The sequence below is a fragment of the Ceratotherium simum genome, chromosome 35, assembly GCF_057802395.1.
Source record: "Ceratotherium simum simum isolate JZ-2026a chromosome 35, ASM5780239v1, whole genome shotgun sequence".
NCBI lineage: Eukaryota > Metazoa > Chordata > Mammalia > Perissodactyla > Rhinocerotidae > Ceratotherium > Ceratotherium simum.
In genome coordinates, this window is record NC_141934.1 from 2,239,730 (window position 1) to 2,263,600 (window position 23,871).

Genomic DNA, 23,871 nt, shown 5'->3' on the forward strand with positions numbered 1-23,871 from the left:
TCTGGCTAGGAGTAACTCACACTCCTCTCAGCGATGTGTGAACTCTGGGAACCGTTCAGCTCACAATTCCCTGACTGTTCTTTGCAAGGCCTCTTGGAATATCACCTATACTGGTGTGTCTTAGTATTTATCAAGGACTCAAGGGAACTCTTATTGCAAATATCTGGAGCTTTTTTTCTGTTGTGCTCTGTCCTTTCAGAATTTTCAGCTGCTTTAGACTTCCTGTACTTCCATTTCTTTCTCATCAACTTAGTGGGACCAGCATGATCTGCTTAAGAAGCCCTTCTGTGTTCTGTGGTCCCGGATGTGTCTTCTGGCAGAACCCAGGGCAGTCATAGGACTCCCTTTGTTCGTCTCTCAGGTATTGCTGTCCTGTGCTACTTGTCCAGTGTATAAAAACAGTGGGTTTTTTGTCCATTTTTCTAGTTGTTTTATGGCAGGAAAATAAATCCAGGTCATGTTATTCTTTCATGGCTGCAGGTAGTTCTTGGATCACAAGATTTTATTGCTAGAGCAGACATTGCAAAGAATCTCTCTGGTCATCCTTTTATACATGGGAAATATGAGGCTTGAGGGAGATTATTTGCCAATATTGGCATAGTTTTAAGACACAAACAAGATTCTGTATGTTTCCATATATACATACACTTAGTGTTTTGTATTTATTTTACGGAAGAAAGTACAAAGGCACGGATATTCAGGTACGTTTTGTCAGTTATCTAGGGTCACTTAGGTAAGAAGCAGCAGAGCTGGACTGAAAAGCAGAACTTCCTGACTCTGTGCAGCTCCCCTGATCGTTGGAGTATTGCCCACTGAAATGCTGTGCCGGGAATCAGAGATGTGTGTTTGTATGTGCTGAGCACTGCCAGGCCATGAGCAGGGCTCAAGAAATGATGACTCATTAATGATGTGTAAAGGCATGTGTACTGCTCCCTGTGTTGACTGTTGTGGGAAGCCATGTTAATTGTTCACACAGCCATCTGCGGATGACCGAAAGGGCATCTTATTGAAACCCCCATCCAGGGCTGCTTCTAGGAGCAGGTGCTCTTCCGTCTGTGTCTGCAGCTCCGTGTGCATTGTGTCCCAGTTGGCTTTGCTTATCCTGATAGCTCTGAATCACTTAGAAAAGGTTAACTTATGTTCAGTGTTCTCTGTCTTAGGGGGCGGTACATTTGAGAAAGACAATTAGAAGATCGATTTAACAAAAAAACTACCGCTAATACTTAAAGCTTAATCTTGAGTTCTCAGGGAATTTTGTTTCTTCAGAAAGACTATTCCCAGAGGTTTCAGAAAGTAAAAGTTGTACTTTTTAAAAAAATTGTTTAATTAACCAGCCTGTAATGCTATTATTTTAGCTTTACTGTGACCTAAATACCTTACCTACACCTACTGTGGTGTTTGATTCTCTGCAATTTTCTGCCCAGTCATCCAGACTTGTGAGGGCATCTTTTTTTCTTCTTGGTTTGGCGTTTCCTTACCTTGACAGTCTAAATTCACCTTGTGGTATCTCTCTTTGAATAGCCTTGGGTTAGAGTACTGTCAAGAGTTCTTATCCAAGTCTAAGGAAGTTACCTCTGTTCCCTCCCTGTGGTCCATTGCCTTATTGACCAAGTCAAAGTGATGTGTAGAGCCCCTCTGGATCCTTTTCGTAAATGGGAGTAACCCTGGTCATCTCTGTCAGATTTTGGGCTTAGTGACCTTTTATGATGACAGGCTGTACCCCCACTGTCCCCTAAAAGCAAGCGTCTTGTTAGTTTGTTGTAAAATTCTGAAAAAAAAATCATTCAATGTTATCTTGTCACTTTTTAAAAAATCATAGTGTTAAAGCTTTATTCTGCGTTAGGACTTTGACAACTCTCTGTGATTCAGATTTTTCATCTGTAGAATGGGGATAATTAATATTACTACTCAATGTGTTGTTGTGAGAATTAAATAAGATAATATAGACCAGCACCTGGCAAGTGATATTGTTATTAGTTGGAGAATGGCACCCTCCAGAACTGGTTCTCCCTTATTTGGTGGATGACAACTTCTATAGGAAGTCTGCAAATGTTTTTCTTACAAGAGTCCGAGTTTCCGAGGGCATTTTGCATCAGAACCTGGACCTTGTGCCAGGCTTTCGGGGCCTTTCATCATTTGGTTTCTGACTTGTGTTCTTCACTAGTTGTTGAGTCATTTTTATTGGTGGTGTAACTCCTGATGGGTTGTAAGGCTTGGGAGGGAGTGACTATATATTATACATTGTTTTCTTTGATTGTTCTTCCATCTATCCCTCCATTCATTCGATGATGCAGCATATTTGTTCAGTGCCAATCGCATGCCAGCCCTGTGCCCAGTACTGATTATATGACAAGTATCACAACATAGTTAAACTCTACAGTGGGAAGCCTGGGTTCTAGTGGTCCTATGTCTCTCTCTCTTTTTTTTTGTTTTTGGTGAGGAAGATCAGCCCTGAGCTAACATCCATGCCAATCCTCCTCTTTTTGCTGAGACAGACTGGCCCTGGGCTACTATCCGTGCCAATCTTTCTCCACTTTATGTGGGACGCCGCCTCAGTATGGCCTGACAAGCGGTGCCGGTGTGCGCCCGGGATCCGAACCCCGGGCCGCCAGGAGCGGAACGCAGTGCGCACACTTAACTGCCACGCCACGCGGCCGGCACCTCTTTTCTTTTCTTCTCATCTCATTAAATGCCTGTGACATTGGCCCCTTTAGTTCCACTAAGTAGGTGTTAAGTTTCTGGAATGTGTAGGGTGCATTGGATACAGTGATGAGGAGGACACAGTCCTGTCTTCAGTGAGCAGAAGATAAGTACACAAGTGACTCCAAAGTAAGATATAAGGAAGTAATTACCTCAAGAGAAGAACAGAGTTCTTGGTGGGCTCATATTGAGGGATGTGATGGGAGAGATCACATCATGTTGCTGGGGTCTGCAAAAGTTTTGAGAAACGGGGGACAGTTAATATGGATCTTGGAAGGATGGGTAGAAGTTTTATAGGGGACATAAGGCAGGTTGAATGACATGTTGCAGATGAGTGAAGACCATGGAAAAGTCTGGGCAGGGAGAAGTGAGCATTGTATTTGGGGCCTAGATGTTTGGAGGAAATTGGGGAGGACCTTCATTGCTAGGCTGGGAGTGTGCATTGAGTGTTCATTGGAGTGTGGAGCCGTTAAAGGTATATGAGCTGAAAGTGGTAATATTGGAGTAGGGACAGACAAAAGTCAGAGAGGGGGTCTAATTAAGAGCCTGTTGTCTAAAATTGTACTTCACCTGTCTAGGCATAGTTGCCTAACCTGGAAGACAAGGCTAGGATTACACATGATCTACCTGATAGGAGACATTTGGTGACCTCTTCCAGCCCTCCATCTATGATCCTGCGTACGTGTGGGAGGCATTAGTGGTCCTCAGGCCTCAGGTTCAGGTGAGCAGCATTTCAGTGTAATAGTCGAACTTGTGTGATTCTGTATTTCTTTAGAAAAATTATACCAAGAAAAGCTCAATATCACGTTCCATTTCTTCCACGATTTTTTTGCTTATGAAGTAATTTAGTAAATGAGGTTTTTGTTTACACAGAGCTGTGAAATATTTTCAAGACCATTTTGTGAGATTAAGCTTTACGCACCCGAGTCTCTTGTTTCAGGTGGTACCTGCTTCGGTCTCTGCTGTGCCTATTGTTGCAGCCGCGGGTGTCTTCATCACAGCAGGAATAGCTGCATCTCTTGTTCTATTAAAAAGAGAAAAACTTTTATACTTAGATTGAGACTCCTGGGGAAGGTATATTTGAGTAGGAGTTGTTTTACTGTTACTAAGACGTTGGAATTAAAGAAGTTGTAGGAACATTGTATAAAGGAAACGTCTGCTTAGCTTATTTGAGCCACATCTTCTTTCAGTTTTATGTTACTTCTTTGTTCTTGGGTTACCCAAATTCTATCTATTGAAATATTATATACTTTTCTGTTATCTCCTGAGCTGTAGGAGTGTAAATGTTGTTATCCTTTTAAAAATCAGATTTGCATTAACGGCAAAGTTATTTCTACTATTTTTAAAATATTTTTTTCTAATTCTGAAGTTAACAATGTCCCTTATGGAAAGAAAAGAATAAAGAAGGAAGTAAATATTTCTGTAATCTGGTTACTAATTTTTATATTTCTTGATAGGCAGTCCAGGTTTTGAGCTTTGTTTAATAGTCTGACCAATTATATTACTTTCCTATTGCTGCTGTAACAAATTACCACAAACTTAGTTGCTGAGAACAACATAAATTTATCATTTTACAATTCTGTAGATTAGAAGCCCAACACTGGTCTGTTATGAGAGGTTCGGGGATTCGATCGGAGACGTAAAAGACACTTTCCACTCCAAACAAATGGACTGAAGGTATATTTTATTATATAGAGGATAGTAAAGGCGACAGTCTGCAAACAGATCAAATAGGTCAAATATTAAGAGGGAAAAAACATCAGCCCGACTGGAAAGGGAAAACACCCACATCGGCTGAAGAGAAATGACACAAATCAACCGGAAAGAGAAACACCAGGTTGACCGAAAAGAGAACACATCAAATCAGTTACTTCGTATCAAATCAATTACTTCACATCAAATCAGTTACTCACAACATCCACGCTCCACTGCCGGGAGAGCCCTGTCAATCGACGCGGCTGGGCAAGGATCACTCGTCCTGGGCAAGGCGTCCCTTCCACAGGTGGAACTCTCATCAGGTCTCAGTTTCCAGCAGTTTTTATACCATCAATAATTTTCAGAGTAAGCAATTACAGAGTTTGCAGAGCAAGCATTTAGTGTTTCCATGCACAAATGGTTATCAGTGGCGTACGTGCACTGAGCCCCCTGGCTAACGTCCCAGCCCAGTAGTTGTGTACGTGCATTGTTCTCTTTGGTTATCGTCCTAGCCCGGTACAGATGGCCAGTCCATCCCGTGCTACGACGCTCCAAGAGCCTTGAAATGTTACAACTTGCAACTCTTTCTGTGGGGGAAAGGCCAGTTCCCCGGGAAAAGGCCAGTTCCCACCACACAGAAAGCAGCTTTGTATTTCTTTTTTGTGCTGGTGGCTATAGGTCAATGGAGCGGCCAAACATGGCTGTACTCATGTCAAGACATGGTCTCACTGGACTAAAATCAAGGTGATGGCAGGGCTGTGTACCTTTCTGGAGACTTTAGGGGAGAACCCATTTCCATGTCTTTTACAGCTTCTAGGGGCCCCCACATTCCTGGTTCATGGCCCCCTCCTCCATCTTCAAAGCCAAGAATGTGGGGCCAAGCACTCACCTTGCATCACTCTGACCTCCTCTTCTGCCTCTCTCTTCTACTGTTAAGGACCTTTGTGATTACACTGGGCCCACCCAAGTAATCCAGGATAATCTCTCCATTTCAAGTCCTTAACCTAATCATGCCTGCAAAGTTCCTTTTGCTATATAAGGTAACATATTCACAGGTTCCAGAGATTAGGACTTGGACGTCTTTGGGGGGCCTTTATTCTGCCTGCCACACCAGTGTAGTTCACACAACACTGAATCATTATATAGATCTCTAAGTTGTTTACTAGTTCTTTTTGGTATCTTTCCTTCACATTTTAAAACTGTATACCCAGCTTTTAGAGTAATTTTAAATTGTCACAAATGATTTCTATTTAAGTATTTTTAGTTGAGTAGGAGTGGGAAGGAAGGTCTGAAGTCAGAGTAGCCAGAGTCCCTCCAGGCAATTGAGATAGAGGAGGCCCTGCAGCCCAGAGGAGACAAGGATGGTGAAAACTGTGCTGCTTGGGCCGGCCCCGTGGCTTGGCGGTTGGGTGTGTGCGCTCCGCTGCTGGCGGCCCGGGTTCGGATCCTGGGCGTGCACCGACGCACCGCTTCTCCAGCCATGCTGAGGCCGCGTCCCGCGTGCAGCGGCTAGAGGGATGTGCAACTATGACATGCGGCTGTCTACTGGGGCTTTGGGGGGAAAAAATAAATAAATAAAATCTTAAAAAAAAAAAAAAAAAAAACTGTGCTGCCTTCCGATGTCTCTGCTGAATAGGGTGACAGCTGCATGTGCAATAGGGTTTAGACATGTTCATGATGCTGAATTCTTATCCTGGGATATTCCTAGAGCTCATGTCTATGCCCATTCCAAGTATTAGTTTCCAGATTAGAGTGTAATACCTAAAAAACAAAGGAATGGGTAAACAGAACACCAAACCCAACCCAGAGTACCTGCTCTGTGAGAATTCCAGTTCTTACACTTGATGTAAAGGAGGAGACCTGGGGTTAGCCTTTGGCCTCTGGGGCAAGTGCCAGGGAGGGCTGGCAGCAGCCCCCCAAATAAGGGAGAATCTGGATTGAGAAGAGAACCTGCCACACTGGTCAGAGTGGAATCTGGGCAAAAACTAAGACTAGATGGCAGGGCCTGCAACCTGGGGGAGAGTGAGTGTGTCTTTTGTGGTCCATGTCCACAGTGTAGAAGATGGAGATACAAAGATAGATGAGTTTTGCCCTCGAGGAGCTTACGGGTTACTGGGGAGACAGACAAATGCACTAATAACTGTAGCATTAATAGTGGAGTGGCTCTTGTTGTTGACGTTGTTATTGGAGCCCTTCAAATACATAAAGACAGCAGTTGTGTTTACCTATAACCTGATTGTCTCCAGGCTAAACATTCCTTTAACTACTCCTTGTGTGAAATGTTTCTAGACTTCACATGGCCTGGATGTTGGTCTTAGGATACTATCTAGTATGGCAAAGAGGCAGCTAAAATAATCTTTCCCTCACTTCCACATGCTGTCCATCATCAAGTACTGTAAACTCTTCCTCCAAAACATATCCTGTGTTGGTCTGTTTCTGTCTCGCCTTGTTCTGGTCACTACCTCTTTGCCTGGACTACTGCAGGGGTCTCCTGACCCATCTGTCTGCTTTCATTCTTGTCCTCCAAAATCATTCTTCATGCAGCAGCCACAGAGCCCCGTGGCTCTGGCTTTCCATTGCTGTTAGAGTACAATCCGGGCTCCCGACCTGGCCTGTGGCACCCTGTGGGGTCATCTCTGCCTGCACTCGGACTTCTGGGCATCCCTGCTCTCCCTTTCCCACCGTGCTGCTGCCCCAGTGGCCTCTGCCAGAAGGCTCTTTCCTGATTTGTCCTGGCTGAGTCCATCTTAATCGGATCCCAGTGTAACGGGCATCTTAGAGAGGGCTTCCCTGATCACCCCATAGAAAGTAGTCCTGCAGGCACTGTTGTTGGGGAAATATAATTAAAAACAATATCCCAACCCAGAAACCTTCTCCACAAAGGTAGTAGAGAAAGAAAACACTTTTATTATTGAATAAGCATTAAACCAGAATGTGATATGCCTCACAGGCAATGGGCTAAGATTGCAAAGACAGAAAGAAATGTCACCCCCTTTGATATAGCCAAGCAGATACAACATGTTACATACGTGTTTTCATGATAAATGATAACTAGTCCTCAGGTAAGAGGAGTTGACAGCACCATTTGTCACACATAGTTCATCCTAACTTGACCTGATAGTTGAGATGACCATCTGTGTTAGCTAATTGGCTTCATCCAGAGGAAAAACAAACTCCTATCTTTATGACAGGAGGTTGTTTTGTAACTTGGAGCAAGGAGGCCACTGAAGTTAGGTTCCTACCCTCCCACATAGATAGGGCTGCCATCTCCCTTGATGTTTACATTCCAAAGAGGTGGCTCCCCAGTCCTTGAGAAAGACATTCCTAGGTCATAAAGCTTACAAAATAACAATCTAGTCTTCAAAAGAAATTATGTACATTTCCAAGAAAGGAGAAAATACTTACAATGGCAATTTTTCTAATGTAAATACTCAAAGAAAAAGGAGGAGAGGGAATTGTCTTCCCTTATTTTCAATAGGAAGAATTAAGCCTCTTATTTTTAATTTGTGTTTATCTTTACGTGATCTCATCTCTGATATTCACCTGGTTTGTCTGTCCCTGTCTAGAATGAGAGCAGGGGCCCAGTCTGCCCTGTTTACTCTTCATCCACAGTACTCAGGGCAGTGCCTCCCATGGAATAAAATACTCGAATATTCACTCTTACAATAAGCCATTTGAAGGGTGTTATCGAAGAGCAGTAGCATGGACAATGCTTATCATGTAATGTGAAGTGAGTCCTGAGTCCAGATAGTGACTGTGCCTTCGTACCTGGCACATTGTCTCATGTAGCCCCATGAGGACTGCGGTATAGACGAGGAAGTTGAGGCTCAGCATGTCACCCAACAGGTCTATGCCAGAGCCAGATGTAATTCTGGGTCTAACTCCAAACTCCATGTGCATTTCACTTCACCAAAAATTGTCAACATTGGGTTTGTTTATATACAACAGAAAAACAAAACATGATCCTTATCCTGCCCCCAAAGAAATCCCTAGGGATGGACAAAAGGTCTAAGAATGCAAATATTTAAAATTTTAAGTGTTATATGTGTTTGGCGTGTGGGAATATTGGTGAGGTTTTTTTTTTTGTACAGTTACATCTTTTCCACATTTAATAATGAGGTTGTGCTAGTTTTGATGAGTCTCTGAGTTGCTATTCTGTCTTCTGGCACATTAGCTTCCCCTCCCGGGTATGTGGCGTAGTGTGTCTTCTGTGTGTTCTAGCAGAGTGTTGATAAATATTGCACAGGACCGGGCAAAGTACATGGACTTTGACAAGGCCTCAGGCTCTTCCCTCTGGTTCGATGTCATTCATTAATCACCATTCTTTGGATCTCACTGACTCATTCTGATATAAATCCACCTTCTTTTTCATTTCTTATTTATAGGGATATTTCTGTCAAGATGTGAGTGTGATTCACTGGTGAAGTGGCTGGAGTCTCTGAAATGATTACTTTATTGTGGTTGGTCTGCAGCTCCCTTTGTATTTTATTTTCCCCTCTGATTGTGAAGCATATTCTCTTTTTTTTTTTTTATAATTTTATTTATTTATTTTTTCCCCCAAAGCCCCAGCAGATAGTTGTAGGTCATAGCTGCACATCCTTCTAGTTGCTGTTTGTGGGACGCGGCCTCAGCATGGCCGGAGAAGCAGTGTGCGCCCAGGATCGAACCCCGGCCGCCAGCAGCGGAGCGTGCGCACCCAACCGCTAAGCCACGGGGCCGGCCCAGAAGCATATTCTCTTTATGGAGGAACACTGAAGAGAAGTGGGAATTTAGCATTTCTGTTCCTTTCTTGCCTGTTACTTTATGCTATTTTGCCTAAGCATTTAGTCATAAAAGCGTAGATTTCGCCCCCATAGGTATGTTTTTTTATTTTAACTTAATGGCTGTTTTTCCTGATTACATAAGTAATATTTTCCCCTAGGACCTATTTTGGCAAATATAAAGAAGCACAAAGGAGAGAGACAATACCGCTGATCATCCTACCTCTCAAAACTATTAACATTTTGATATATTTTCTTCCAGTATTTTTTCTGTACATGGTAATTCGGATCATTCCTCTTATGAGTTTATAGAACGTTTAGAATGTTGTTCCGTGTCATTGCTTATTCTTAGAAAAATATCATTTTTAATGTCAGTTCTATTAGGTTAAACTTAACAAAAGCATTGTTTTTGTAGGTCAAAAATGGTTGAATATCAGCAATTTCATATGGTTCAACCTACTATTTCATCAAGTGGTTGAACTGTTATTTATTCTCCTGATGTTAAATATTTAGATTGTTTCAGATTTTCAATTAATGTACACAGCACTGTGTTGAAAGTATTTTACATAATTTTTGCCGGTTTCTCATTATTTCTTTACAATCATTCCTAGAAGGAAAATAGCTAGGACAAAGAATGCTGCCTCTCTTCAGGTTAGAAGGTGCTTTTCTTTCAGGCCTGTGTTGTCCTGTCATATTTGTCCTTTTACAATCTAAGTGAACAAAAGCAGTTTGCTTTCTTTTTAAAATTACAGTGGTAATTGATTGATGCACTTTCAGGGCGAATGTCCAGCACTCCGCCCGATTTCCTTAGTTGTTCAAACATCCCACTGGACCATGTGAATGTCAGTGAGTGACTGCTCACTGGGTCCACAGGGAACAGCAAGGTTAGGGCCTCCTGGTGTGTCTTAATGCACTGTTCAGAGCTTCTTGTGGCAGAGATTTTCAAGATTGGTATCACCTGTTTTCCTATTCATACTAAATCCAGATTTTTAGTTCCTTTATGAAAGACATTTACTGTTGGTTTGTTTTGAAGGTAATCCTAATTTTTCCATTTATTCAGTAAATTGCTAACTTATTGCCTCCTAGCCTTCTGCTAGCCACTATATGGCATATCCAGTAACTATAGATATTGTTTATTGAGCACAGTCGTAGGTGCTTGACACACATTTGATCTTTACAGAGCCCTAAGGAGAGGCATTGTGACTTGTAGGTAGGTTTGGGTAACCTGCTCACCAGCACCGCTGGGAAGTGGGGCTCCTGGGCTGTCCTGATACCGAAGCTCAGACATTAGCTATTGTGCTTTACCTCCTCTGTGTAGACAGCGTTGTAACTCTCAGCCCAGGTTCCTCAGAGTGTGTGTGTTTGGGGAGCATGTGTATGATCATTTCAGAAGCTGGAGGTGGCCTTTTTATGATATTTTAACTGGAAAGAAAATGACTTATTGGTTATATAGACTCTTGGGGGCTTTTATGGTACTGGCTTATTCTGAATGTGGGTTTGTATATTTTTAATCTATGGGTTTTTTTCTTTTTTTTTTTTGATCTCGGTTTCTAGGTCCAAAAGCTGCTTTGTATGTGCCCAGTGGATTTCCATGGGATCTTCCAATTAGATGAAAGACGGAGGGATGCGGTAATTGCATTGGGCATTTTTCTCATTGAGTCTGAGCTTCAGGTAAGTCTTTACTAAATTAAAAGTGTTTCTGCAGTGTTAAAGGGGAGTATAATTAGAATTTAAATTTGTAGTTGCTTATATTTACCTGAAGCAATACTAGAAGAATTCTAGAATATTAGAAGAATATTAGAAGAACCTAATAAAAGTGGTTAGCAGTGGGCAAGATGGAGTAGGTGGGACAAGTGGGAATGAGACTTCTTAATGTACAACTTCTTAGGAAATTTTGCTTTTTGAACTATGGGAATATATTATGTTGTTAAAAGAAAGTGTTTTGGGGTTTTTTTGCCAGAAAGTTAGTTAAAATGCTTTGGGCAGTAACTGTGTGCCCCCCAGAGTAGACTTGATTTTTAATCTCAGGTAAAACGCTTGTTAAACAGACTCAGAGTAACCATTTTTTTCCTTCCAAAAGGACAGTATTCTTTGAGATAAATTTGATATAATACTGTCTTTTGCAAAACTGTAATAGATACAAATTGTTATAAATTACATATTAATGTGCCTTTTAAAGGTGATTTAAAAGCCAGTATTGTAGCTCCAGCAGAAAATGGCATGGCCATTGTGTTTTTAGTATTTACCAAGGCTAATTGAAGCAAATGATTGATCACTGGATATACAATCTTTTATTTATCTATCTATTTATTTTTATCATTACCAAGAGTCAGTTTTTTAATTCTAAGTTTAATCATGTTATGTTAAGAAAATAAAGATATTTGATATTTGAATTTTTAGTTATCTAAAAATGTTAGCTTGCATGTCCTGAAAATTTTACTTCAATAAAGATTAATATTTTTTTTTAAAGATTTTATTTATTTGTTCTCCCCCCACAAAGCCCCAGTTGTATGTCATAGCTGCACATCCTTCTAGTTGCTGTATGTGGGACGTGGCCTCAGCATGGCCAGAGAAGCAGGGCGTCGGTGCACGCCCGGGACCTGAACCCGGGCCGCCAGCAGCAGAGCACGCGCACTTAACCACCAAGCCACGGGGCCAGCCCAGGATTAATATTTTTGACAGAGTATTTTTACCTTTGAAAAGAACATAAACATTTTAATTTTAGACAATATTTTAAAAATTAAATGGGTTGTCTGACCAAAGCCACATGAAAGACCAAGATTGGATGCATAAGCTACATTTTAATTCTTCTTCCTCTTTATTTATAAACATGAAAAGAAAGAAAATCATTTTCTATTTGCCAGGTCTAATTTAAATTTAAATATAAAAATAAAGGGAAGAAAAGAATTAAAAAAAAATCTGTATAAGAAACTACTTCTGTTCAAAGGTGTATTCCTTGAAAATATCTTTGGCGAACACATTACTTGATAGATTTACCTGTAAGTCCCTAATACTAGTATTAGTAATGCTTTTGAAGATGGTAAGGAAGAGACAAGTACAAATTACCTTTGGTGTAATTCAGGTTCCAGATGGATTGGCAGGACCCGGAGTGGCAGCTGGCGTCCTGTGAGCCATACAGTCTGCCTTTGCCTCCAGGGAAGCCCTTCAGCCTCACAGATATCAGGAGAGGAGCCCAGCATTCTTCACCAGCCCCCTGGCCCTAGGGACCAGCTGTCTCTTGGTCGGCCTGAAGTTTATGTTCCTTGTCTCCAGCCGGGATGGGCTGTCGCATTGGCCTCCTTCGTGTCCAGGCAGTGGGCTGCCCTGGCAGCAGCTGTGGCAGTTTACTCACCACGTGCCACGAAAGCTGTAATGGTATATACGGGGAGGAGCACCGGGGCCGCTTTCTCTGCAGGGAGCTGTGCAGTGCGGGCCCTTCAGAGTTTTGTGCCTGTTAGTACACTAGGATCCTGGACAGGTGTCTTAGCCAGCTCCTTTTTATCCTTTAGGGGAAAAATTGTTTTGTTTTCACTAAAGAAAGTTCTCTGTTTGTTTTGGTTATCTATTATGGCGTAACAAACTACCTTGAAGCTTAGTGGCTTAATACAGTGTTTTTTTTTTCCTCACGAATCTGCAGTTTAGACAGGACTCAAAAGAGTTGTGGTCTCTGCTGCATTCAGCATCACTTGGGATGTCTTGAAGGCTGGGGCCTGGGATCACCTGAAGGCTCGTTCACGCACATGTGTGGGGGTTGATCCTGGCAGCTGACTGGGACCCTAGCTGGTGCCCTTAGCCAGGGCACCTCTATGTGCATGTCCTCTCCATGGGACCTGGGCTTTGTCGCCTTGTTACAACATAGTATCGGGTTCCCAGGGGGAGTATCCTGAGAAAGAGCCAGGTAGACGTTGCACTGCCTTCTCTAACGTAGCCTGGGAAGTCAGTCTCATTCATACTACTTTCTGTATTCACTAGAAGCAAGTCACCGAGGCAGCCCATTTTCCAGGGGAGGTTATTTTGACTCCGTCTTTCGGTGGAAGGAATGTCACAGAATTTGCAGCCATTTTTCCAAAGCCACTGCATGTTTTTTTAGTGTTTCAGAACATCAAAGAGTATCCCCCTTCTTTAGAGCACATTTCTTTCACTAGAGCAGCTATAGATAGGGAAACAACCAAAAGAGCCAGTGATAGAAGGTTATGAAGTTAAATGTTAATTGGCTAGTTTGGAAACTAAAAGAAAGTAATTTTTTCATTGGCCAATGTTGGCCATAAAGTCTAATGCTCAATTCAAGAGGGGCAAAAGGAAACACAAAGCAGAAAATTTTAAAAAAGAAATGAAAAGAGGATAAAGGCTGTGAACAACAGAAGCATCACCCAATTGAGAAACTTGTGGCTGTGAGCTTCTCTCCAGTCCAGAGAACTTGAGCATGGGGCCCACTGAAGGGTTTGGGGGCTCTCTGAACACCTCTTAGTGAAGGCAGTTTTGAGTTTGTCTGCACACATACTTTCTTCTGGAGAAGCCCTCCCGGGGGCCTGACCCCCAGAGGAGGCCAGAGCCAGTCTGGACATTCAGCAACAGAAGGGCAGGTTTTAGCCTTTCCATTAGGCACCTGTGGTACATACAGGCTGACGGGACAGCTTCTGGACATTGCCTGCCATGTGGAAACAGATGTGGATATGCTTTGCTTTGGGCTTTAATCTATATTAAAAGCTACAAATCACGTCTTTTATTAAATGTAAATTTTTTTTTTTTTAAGCACAAAGATTCTGTGGTTCCTTACCTTCTTCGACTTCTTAAAGGTCTTCCGAAAGTATATTGGGTAGAAGAAAGCACAGCTCGGAAAGGCAGAGGTAATTTTGTATAATGTTTTCCCTGAGTGCAAGGAAAAATATGTATGTTCACTGTCTGTAAGGATCAAGTGTTTAATTATACTAACACATCAGTTAGGATACTTCTAGCTGGTTCCACTCTTGGCTGTGCACAATTGCCTGCCTGCAGCAACATGAACTACACTTACACACTGTTGTCCAGAGCCTATGGGCGAGGGAGGGGGAGGGCAGGGCTGAGCAAGCTGGCTTTTCCTTGCACTCTGAGAGTGAGCAGGAACTTTGAGACCTTCAGGAACCTTTTATCATGTCTCATTGGCCAGAATTGGGTCACCTGGCCATCCCCGAACCAGTGTCTATTACCCTTAGATGAGGAGGCTCACTCCTGGAGTGAGGTCAGTTCTCCAAATTGCATTGCTGCTGCTCAAAAAGGAAGAATGAAATGGATGTTCAGAGCTCCACCACAATGTTCACTTTAAATAGTTTTATTACTTCATTCCTTTTTTTTTTTTTTTTAAAGATTTTATTTATTCATGTTTTTCCCCCCAAAGCCCCAGTAGATAGTTGTATGTCGTAGGTTCACATCCTTCTAGTTGCTGTACGTGGGACTCAGCCTCGTGTTGGACGGAGAAGTGGTGCCTCGGGGCGCGCCCGGGACCCGAACCCGGGCCGCCAGCATCAGAGCGCACGCACTTAACCGCTAAGACACGGAGCCGGCCCTATTACTTCATTCCTATTGCTAAGTTTCAGTTAAACTTTGCACCTTTAGAAATGGAATAAATTCTTGTGAAATTTAGAATTCTTAAATTCTTAGAAATTTCTTTTTTACTTGTATTTTATTTTGATCTCTCTTTAAGGTCAAAGAGAAAGTTAGATAATCTTTCCCCCTCTTCCCCTCCACTACCCTCCCCTCCCTTCCTCCCTCCTTGCATTCTTCCTTCCCTCCCTCCTGCAATATATACATAGGTCCATTATATGCCAAGCATTGTGCTAAACACTTAAAACGCTGATGTTCTTGTATACTGCTTTCCCAAGACTTCAAAATCAACTTGGAAGACCTCCAAGATTTTAGAGTTCAAGATGCATGAGACTGAAGTTTCCTTATAATTTCACTCTCTGAAGCTTGAGGCCCACATTTGTATATAGCCGGGGTTGGTGGCTGTAAAGAAGGCCTTTGTCCTTTTTGTTGGTGCACGGCCGTAATTTGTTAGGTAGGCTCAGTCTGCTAAAGATGGGTTTTGCTGTTCTCATGTACATCCAGTTTGGCCTATATTTTTCTTGACCTTTGGGTTTTCATCATTTCTTTTTTGTTTGTTTGTTTTTTTGTGAGAAATATCAGCCCTGAGCTAACATCCATGCCAATCCTCCTCTTTTTGCTGAGGAAGACTGGCCCTGGCCTAACATCTGTGCCCACCTTCCTCTACTTTATATGGGACACCGCCACAGCATGGCCTGACAAGTGGTGCATCAGTGTGCGCCCGGGATCCGAACCCGGGCTGCCAGCAGCGGAGCGCAAGCACTTACCCGCTACGCCACGGGGCCGGCCCCGGGTTTTCATCATTTCTGATGACCTGCTGTGGATAAAACTGACAGACCCCAAATTATGATGTGTATCCTGGAATTTAAGGGACTACAAATTAAATAGAGAGTGTTGCTAAAAAGTCAAACCATTTATGTCCACTATTGCTATCTAATTTGGGGAGAAGCAGAATACCAGTAGATGTTGATTCTATTTTTCTTCTATTTCAAAACAAATATCACTTCTGTATACGTGGACTCGTATTAGAATGAAAGTTTTAGCATTATTTGAACATTGTTAGAGATATATAAATTTCCAATTATTGGGTAACATTTCACTCTTCTATTTTTTATTAAGGCAGTTTATTTATACTTTTAAACTCTAGAGTAGTGGTTCTTAAAGTGCTATCCCTGGACCAGCAGCATCAGCATCACCTGGGAACTTGTCAGAAATGCAGATTCTCAGTCCCCGCCATGAGAACTGCTGCGTTAGAAACTCTGGGGCTAGGAGCAGGCGTCCACGTTCTCACAAGCCCTCCGGCGATCCTGATGCTCACTCAAATCTGAGAACCACTGAGAGCTGTATCATTAGAAATGTAAGTGCAGAAGTGGACATGTAACAGTCTTCTGCCATGTGCTATGCGTATGTCCATAAAACAGCGGATAGCTCTGTCCTTGATTGAATATTCAGTATTCAAAACTGATTAAATATTTATTAGTGATGGGACATACATGGCAGTGGTTCTAACATTTTGAAGCCACCACTCCATGGAAGTACTGCTGAGCTTTTGCTCTTTCATGTATGGTGTTCCTTCCGGACCTAGAGGCCCTGCTCCTGAGAATGTTCCTGCCAGCAAGCTCAGTAGTGGAAGGGCTTAAAAAACCTATGAGGAATAGAGCAAATCTTTGGAAGCTCTTATTAGGAGTTTCTCCATTTGTCAAAGCAGAAAAGAAAATATAAACACTTAATTCAGTTTAAAGTAGTAGTAATTGATACTTGACAGTTAGCCTCTATAAACCGTCTCTCATACTCTATCAAGAATGATTTCTTACTTTTATTTAGGTCCAGAATAAAAAATGGAATCTGTCATGTTGAGAGGCTACATAATCTCAAACTTATTGGCTTAGGAAACATTTAAGTTTATTGAACCAAAACATTGTATTAAAAGAAAAGTAGGGGGCTGGCCCGGTGGCGCAAGTGGTTAAGTGCGCGCGCTCCGCTGCGGCGGCCCGGGGTTCGCTGGTTCGGATCCCGGGCGCGCACCGACGCACTGCTTGGCAAGCCATGCTGTGGCGGCGTCCCATATAAAGTGGAGGAAGATGGGCACAGATGTTAGCCCAGGGCCGTCTTCCTCAGCAAAAAAAGAGGAGGATTGGCGGATGTTAGCACAGGGCTGATCTCCTCACAAAAAAAAAAAAAAAAAGAAAAGTAGGGGTATTTCTCAGCAATCATGTTGGGTCCATATCTGTTCTTTTGAGACTCATCTCAATGAGGGCAGCCACCACTGTAAACTGGTCCCTGGGCAGGTCCTGTGAGAGACAGAACGTACTGAATTAGGTGGTCAGGAGGTGTGGCCCACTGTCTCATTTGTGATGATCTGATTTGTGTCTTTATGCCTCCCAGGTGCCCTCCCAGTTGCAGAGAGCTTTAGCTTCTGCTTGGTAACTTTGCTGTCTGATGTGGCTTATAGGGACCCTTCACTTAGGGATGAGGTAAGCATGCGGTGAATTGGTATGCATTTCTATTAGATCAAAGAGTCCCAAAGCAATGACAAGAGTAAAAAAAAAAAAAAAAAATGAAGTGATTGGATTGTTTATGTTGATTTATTTCATACAATTAATAACACACCTAAGAAATGTTTAATACTTGTTTACAGTACTTTTAGGTTACCCACTGATCTCTTGAGTCTGATCTCATTCGGCTTTCCCAATTGCCCTGAGAGTCAGGCAGCAAAAGACAGAGGCAGCTCATTTTCCTGACTCTATGTTGGGGATTAAAGTTGTTCATAGAAGAGAATATTCTAGGTAGCTGGAGCTATACCTTTAAGCGCCCAGATTTTTTTAGTTTTAGTTTATTTTGTTGGAAATGTTACTTAAATGTATGTGATACTTCTTTTTAAATGAAGAGTAAAATCATAATTTAAAATTTTTCTTAATCAGATCCATTTTGAAAATCAATTTTTATTTGCTGCTAGCCTCAGGTCCTACCAAGGAGTGCTTGGTTGCTTGCCTATATGCTAAGTGTTCCCAGCTAGCTATGCTTTTTGAGTTCTTATATATGTTTTTGAATTTTTAAAATCTCTTTCCTTGATACAAAACTATAAATTCTCTTGTCAATATTTCTGCCATTGCATTCTTTTCCATCCTTCTTTCTTAGTTTAGGTTCTTTATTTATTTGTAGGTTGGCTGGAGAGGTAACTAGATCTGTTAGAATCACATATTATTATTTAAAAGGTTAAAAGGCTATAAGTTAAGGGCTTTTCTATAAAGAAGGTCAAAATAGGGAGGTCAACACTGAAAATGATGATATAACTTTAATATATGAAATGGAGAAAGTATTGCTTTTCAGGTTTTCATAGGTTATTCAGCATCATTTAACCTTAGCAAAATGTAAGAAATTTGACTTGATTACGAACAAATCATCACAGACCAACTTCATTCTTTGCCTGGGTTTTCTAAGACTGGTGGTGAGGGAAAGGAGGTGGATATAGTCTAGTTGATCTTCATCAAGGCTTTGGACAAACACCTCTCCTGACATCCTGGATCAATAATATGGGCTGAGTGCCAAAACAGTTCCACAGATTTGTGGAACTGCCTGAAGGACCACCCCAAAGGTTGACCCATGAGGTGCCAGCACAGCAGGAGCATCCCGTAGCCGGCCCCCTCCGTTTGAAGCACAACGAGCCAGGGCTGTGAATGAAGATCCAGAAAGCAAGTTAATCTCATTTGTAGACAGGACAAAGCTAGAAATCAAAGACTGGTATGATGAACTAAAGCTAATACCGTGAGCTTTTGTAGGGATCAACAATAGGCAAAAAATACCAGCTATATAAGCAGAGGTGGCATAGGTTACAGGCAGTGTGAGTGAAAAAGACTTAAGTATTTTATTTATCTGTAAGGTCACTGAGCCAGCAGTGTGAAGTAGCTGCCAAAAAGCTAATGTCATGAACATAGAAGTCTAGAATCTGTGTTGACCTTGGTGATTCTCAGGGTGGGTCCCAGAATCCCTGGAATATTAATGTATTTTATCCTGAGCACCACAGATCGGACAGTTTCTGACACACTGGACTACAATAAATTCAGAAGCAGGCCTTCAGCATCGTCAAGGACCTGAAATTATGAGAAATGGATGAAAAGAAATGGGGGTATTTAGCCATGGAAAGGGATTTGAGGGCCTATCACCTTTTCCAGAATATGGAGGAAGGAGTGACCCCAGGGGCTGATGGTACAAGCCCCAGCAGGACAGCATTGGCCCAGAGATAGGAGGAACTCTGGACCAGCCCAGAGAGGGAGGGTTTCGGTCCCTGGAAGGTCAGTTGGTTGACCCTTGGCAGAGCTGTCGTGGCAGGGAGTTATGTATTAGATCTGAGGTTGGACAAGAGAATGTCTAAAGCTCCTTTTAATTCTGAATTAATTTTGTGATATTTATCTGATTTTGTTTGTAAGTTTGTGTGTTCTATTTCCTTGGCTATTACAGATTTTAGAGGCACTTTTGCAGGTTTTGCATGTCCTTTTGGGAATGTGCCAGGCCTTGGAGATTCAAGAAAAAGGTATGATTATAGATCCAAGGCTTTTAAAAAAAATGGTTTTGTGATTATTCTTTCCCTTGTTTTTCCTGTCTTCTTTTCTGTTCTTTACTACCTATGTAACTGATGGATGAAAACCTTCGTATATTAGGTTGCCTTTGTTGTGTTTTAGCTAATAGGCCACATAGGAATCATAAGTACAGCTCTGCTATCTGAAAATTCTGGGTGACCTTGGACAAATCCCCTCACCTTTCTGGGCCTAAGTGTCTTCACTTATAACATATCTGACTTCCAGAGGTCATTTTTCTTCTAGTGCAAGGCTACCAATCTGATCCCAGGAGAATAAATATATTGTTTAAGTATAGGAGAGGTACTTGATAACATGACTTAGCTGTGTAATTTTTTTTTTTTTGTGAGGGAGATCAGCCCTGAGCTAACATCTGTGCTAATCCTCCTCTTTTTTTGCTGAGGGAGACCGGCTCTGAGCTAACATCCATTGCCAATCCTCCTCCTCTTTCTCCCCAAAGCCCCACAGTAGATAGTTGTACGTCATAGTTGCACATCCTTCTAGTTGCTGTATGTGGGACATGGCCTCAGCATGGCCGGAGAAGCAGTGCGTTGGTGCGCGCCCGGGATCCGAACCCAGGCCGCCAGTAGCGAGCACGCGCACTTAACTGCTAAGCTACCGGGCTGGCCCTTAGCTGTATAATTGATTTGGATGTGCCATAAATAGATCAAGACCTCCCAAAGAGAACAGCTGTATGTGACAGAGAGAGTCTGAAGTTGTTGTTAGTGACAGATTGAAAATATCATCCGTCAGCTCTTGGGGTTGACCCTGTTGCTGTGGCTTATTCTGACCCTTCAGATTTGTTGGTGGGTGGATTGTGAGACGTGAGTTAGTATTACAACCAGTGTTACAAGTTGGTACAGTATGGTTCTCTCACAGGTAAGTTTCTGGTATCCTAACATTCTCACTTTGTCTTCTAGAATACCTTTGCAAATATGCGATCCCATGCCTGATAGGAATCTCACGAGCATTTGGCCGTTACAGCAACACAGAAGAGTCTCTCCTCTCGAAACTCTTTCCCAAAGTCCCTCCTCATTCCCTCCGAGTCCCAGAGGAGCTTGAAGGCGTTCGAAGGCGTTCCTTCAATGACTTCCGCTCAATCCTTCCCAGCAATTTGCTGACTGTGTGTCAGGAGGGCACCCTGAAGAGGAAGACCAGCAGTGTGTCCAGCATCTCTCAGGTGGGGCTGCGCTCCTGGGAAAAGAGCAGTGGAAAGAGATCTTGTTAAGTGCTCACCAAAAGAAAATCCCACTTGTGTGTAGGTTGAGGAAACTTATGAAACATGAAAGATTCTCAGTAGAATTCTCTTTAATACAAAGGCTTGCTTTGTCCTTTTTTTTGGTGAGGGAAATTAGCCCTGAGCTAACATCTGTTGCCAATCCTCTTCTTTTTGCTGAGGAAGGTTGGCCCTGGGTTAACATCCATGCCCACCTTCCTCTACTTTATATGTGGGACACCTGCTACAACATGGCTTGATAAGCGGTATGTAGGTCTGCATGTGGGATCCGAACCTGCCAACCCCGGGCCGCCAAAGCAGAGCACGTGAACTTAACCACTACGCCACTGGGCTGGCCTGCTTTGTCCTTTTTAAGATGTATAAGTGATTTCATCTCCTAGTCATGAAGTGTTTGTTTCATAGCAATTTGGTGCCAAACTCTATTCTGAGTGGGAGACAGTTGGTGTCCTTAAGAAGTATATAGTTGATTTATGTAGAAAGATAGACTCAAAACACTGAGAATAATTCCAGCTCGGTAATCAAGTATAAAATATACGGCTCGACATGAAGAATTTAGTGATGTGGTATATGATAGAAAACACTATAGCTACGGTAGGCTTCAGGAAGAGTAGGTGAGGCTTGAACCAGGACTTGAAGTACAGCCATTGAGCTGGCAGAGAGAACCTTGTCTAAGATGAATCTGACTGAGGTTTTTTTTTTTTTTTTAATTTTATTTATTTATTTTTACCCCCCAAAGCCCCAGTAGATAGTTGTATGTCATAGCTCTACATCCTTCTAGTTGCTGTATGTGGGACGCAGCCTCAGCATGGCCGGAGAAGCGGTGCATCGGTGCGCGCCCGGGATCCGAACCCGGGCAGCCAGCAGCGGAGTGCGTGCACTTAACCGCTAAGCCACGGGGCCGGCCCTGACTGAGGTTTGACTGGCCTTTTCTGATCTGTAAGTGTGGTTGTGTGTTTCAGGTCAGCCCTGAACGTGGGATGCCCCCTCCCAGCTCCCCTGGAGGATCCGCCTTTCACTACTTTGAAGGTGGGCCTCACCTTTCTGCCAAGAATATTGACCTAGGACTCGGATAGCAGGTTCACAGTGATTTCTTCTTGTGATTAGTGGTGCTGATACTAACACTCTGCTGTCATGCATCTAGAGTGTCAAGCTTTTGGAAAGAATTTATTTTCTATTTTCATTTAAACTTCTTAAAATTTAATTATAAAATATTTCATACATAGAGAAAAGTGCAGGAAATAGTATACAGACCCCCATGTGCCTGCCATCAGAATTTTAGTACATTAACCTATGAAAGCACTGGTTTTTAGGTGGAAGCATTAATAGTGGGTCCTTCTCTTTCTTTTTTTTTTTTTAAGGACATTAAGTATGTAGATAATATTAAAGAACGTAGTAAAGATACTACGAGTAATACTTTTTATAGAGCTTTGTTGTTCACAGAGAACTTTCACATAATTTTCTGAAGTTGATTCATATGACAGCCCTGTGCAGTGTCCAACACAGTTAAAATTGCCTCCACCTTATCCTTCATGGAAGTTAAGACTTGGATTGAGTGATGGGAATGGGGAAACCAGAATTCTGCACCTTGTAATGTCATCTATTCCATTTTTGGATGATACTAATTGCTAAAAGAGCATTTCTCAAGCAGATCTTGAAAGATGTGAGGGGAATTAAAAAAAAACATAAGGAGTAGAGTATCTAAACTCAAATAAATGTGGGTAATTTTGCATACAGTATTGCTTGGCTCTGTGAGAATGTAACATGTTACAGTCTATTTATGTGTTAGAATATAAAGGCCAAGTTCACCCACTTAAAAATCCCACCTCCCCGAGAGAACCGCTTGTCATGGAATATATTCCTCCAGGCTGTGAACAACCCCTTTGCCACCTGCCTGCCCTCCAGGCATCTGAGGACAGCCATGATTTGCCCTCGAAGTCTTCTCTTTCCCTGGTAGACAACTCTTCTTCTACTCTGTGTGCTCAGGGCCCTCTCCTTCATGGCTGCCCTCCTTTAAGCACTTCCAGTAAGTGCCCAGGATTGGGGCTGCCCAGATGCGGGCTCACTGTGCAAGCTTCATTTAGCAGATGCAGGCTGGGCACCTCTCTCCTGCAGGGGTGAGCTGGACGGACTATTTTCCTGCTCTCCAAAGTGCACCTCGTTGTTCAGGAGACAGGCAGGAATCACACTGCTCTTTCCCTGTTTGCTTACTTGCCTCCCATTTCACTGTGACTTTTCTCGCAGTTAGTCTCCCTGTCTCTTTCCGGGCCCTTTTCCACAGTGCTATAAGAATCTTTTTTCTTAAGAATTATTTAAAAGCACAAATCTGGTCATTTCATTTTCTGCTTAAAAACTTTCAGTGACAACCCGCCACACAAATCCCAAATCTTAGATCCTGGATCCCTGCAGTTACCGCCTTTTGCCTCCATCTATGCCCACCACACACTAGCTCAGCCACACAGGACTTTGTTCGTATTTCGTGGTATCTATCTGGGAGATGCCCTCTGATCACAAACTTCTTCTTCTTCTTCTTTTTTTTGTGAGGAAGATCGGCCCTGAGCTAACATCCGTGCTAATCCTCCTCTTTTTTGCTGAGCAAGACCGGCTCTGAGCTAACATCTATTGCCCATCCTCCTCCTTTTTTTTTCCCCCAAAGCCTCAGTAGATAGTTGTATGTCATAGTTGCACATCCTTCTAGTTGCTCTATGTGAGACGCGGCCTCAGCATGGCCGGAGAAGCGGTGCATTGGTGCGCGCCCAGGATCCGAACCTGGGCCGCCAGTAGCGGAGCACGTGCACTTAACCGCTAAGCCACGGGGCCGGCCCCTGATCACAAACTTCTTACCTTCTCTTATTATGATTATTATTATTTTTAAAATAAACTTGTATACACTTATGGTGTACAACATGATTTGATATACATATACGTAATGAAATGATTACTATAGTCAAACTATTAACATATCCATCTCCTCACATAGTTACTATTTTTTTCTTTTTGTGGTGAGAGCACCTGAAATCTGCTCTCTTAGCAAATTTCCAGTATTCAATACAGTATTATTAACTATGGTCATCATGCTGTTCATTAGATCTGTAGACTTATCCATCCTACATAATCACAACTTTGTACCCTTTGACCAACGTCTCCCCATTTCCTCCACCTCCCCGCCCCTGGTAACCACCACTCAACTCTCTGCTCCTATGTATTCGACTTTTTTAGATTCTACATATAAGTGAGATCATGTAGTTTTTCTTTCTGTGACTGGCTTATTTCACTTAGCATGTTTTCCAGGAATATTATTCAGCCTTAGAAAAGGAGATCCTGCCAT

General features: G+C 42.5%; 1 protein-coding gene across 4 annotated transcripts in view; it reads left to right on the plus strand.

Moving 5' to 3' along the window:
- The window catches only part of PI4KA (phosphatidylinositol 4-kinase alpha), a 131,321-nt gene that overhangs the window by 15,864 nt on the left and 91,586 nt on the right, over positions 1-23,871 (plus strand). For 3 of the 4 annotated variants that reach the window (XM_087423796.1, XM_087423798.1, XM_087423797.1), the window contains exons 2-7: positions 10,710-10,826; positions 13,909-14,002; positions 17,121-17,209; positions 19,194-19,266; positions 20,230-20,489; positions 21,506-21,572. In XM_087423796.1, the coding sequence (XP_087279922.1) occupies positions 10,710-10,826; positions 13,909-14,002; positions 17,121-17,209; positions 19,194-19,266; positions 20,230-20,489; positions 21,506-21,572 (700 nt within the window). The remainder of the gene's footprint in view (positions 1-10,709; positions 10,827-13,908; positions 14,003-17,120; positions 17,210-19,193; positions 19,267-20,229; positions 20,490-21,505; positions 21,573-23,871) is intronic. The other variant, XM_087423799.1, reaches the window with a different exon arrangement.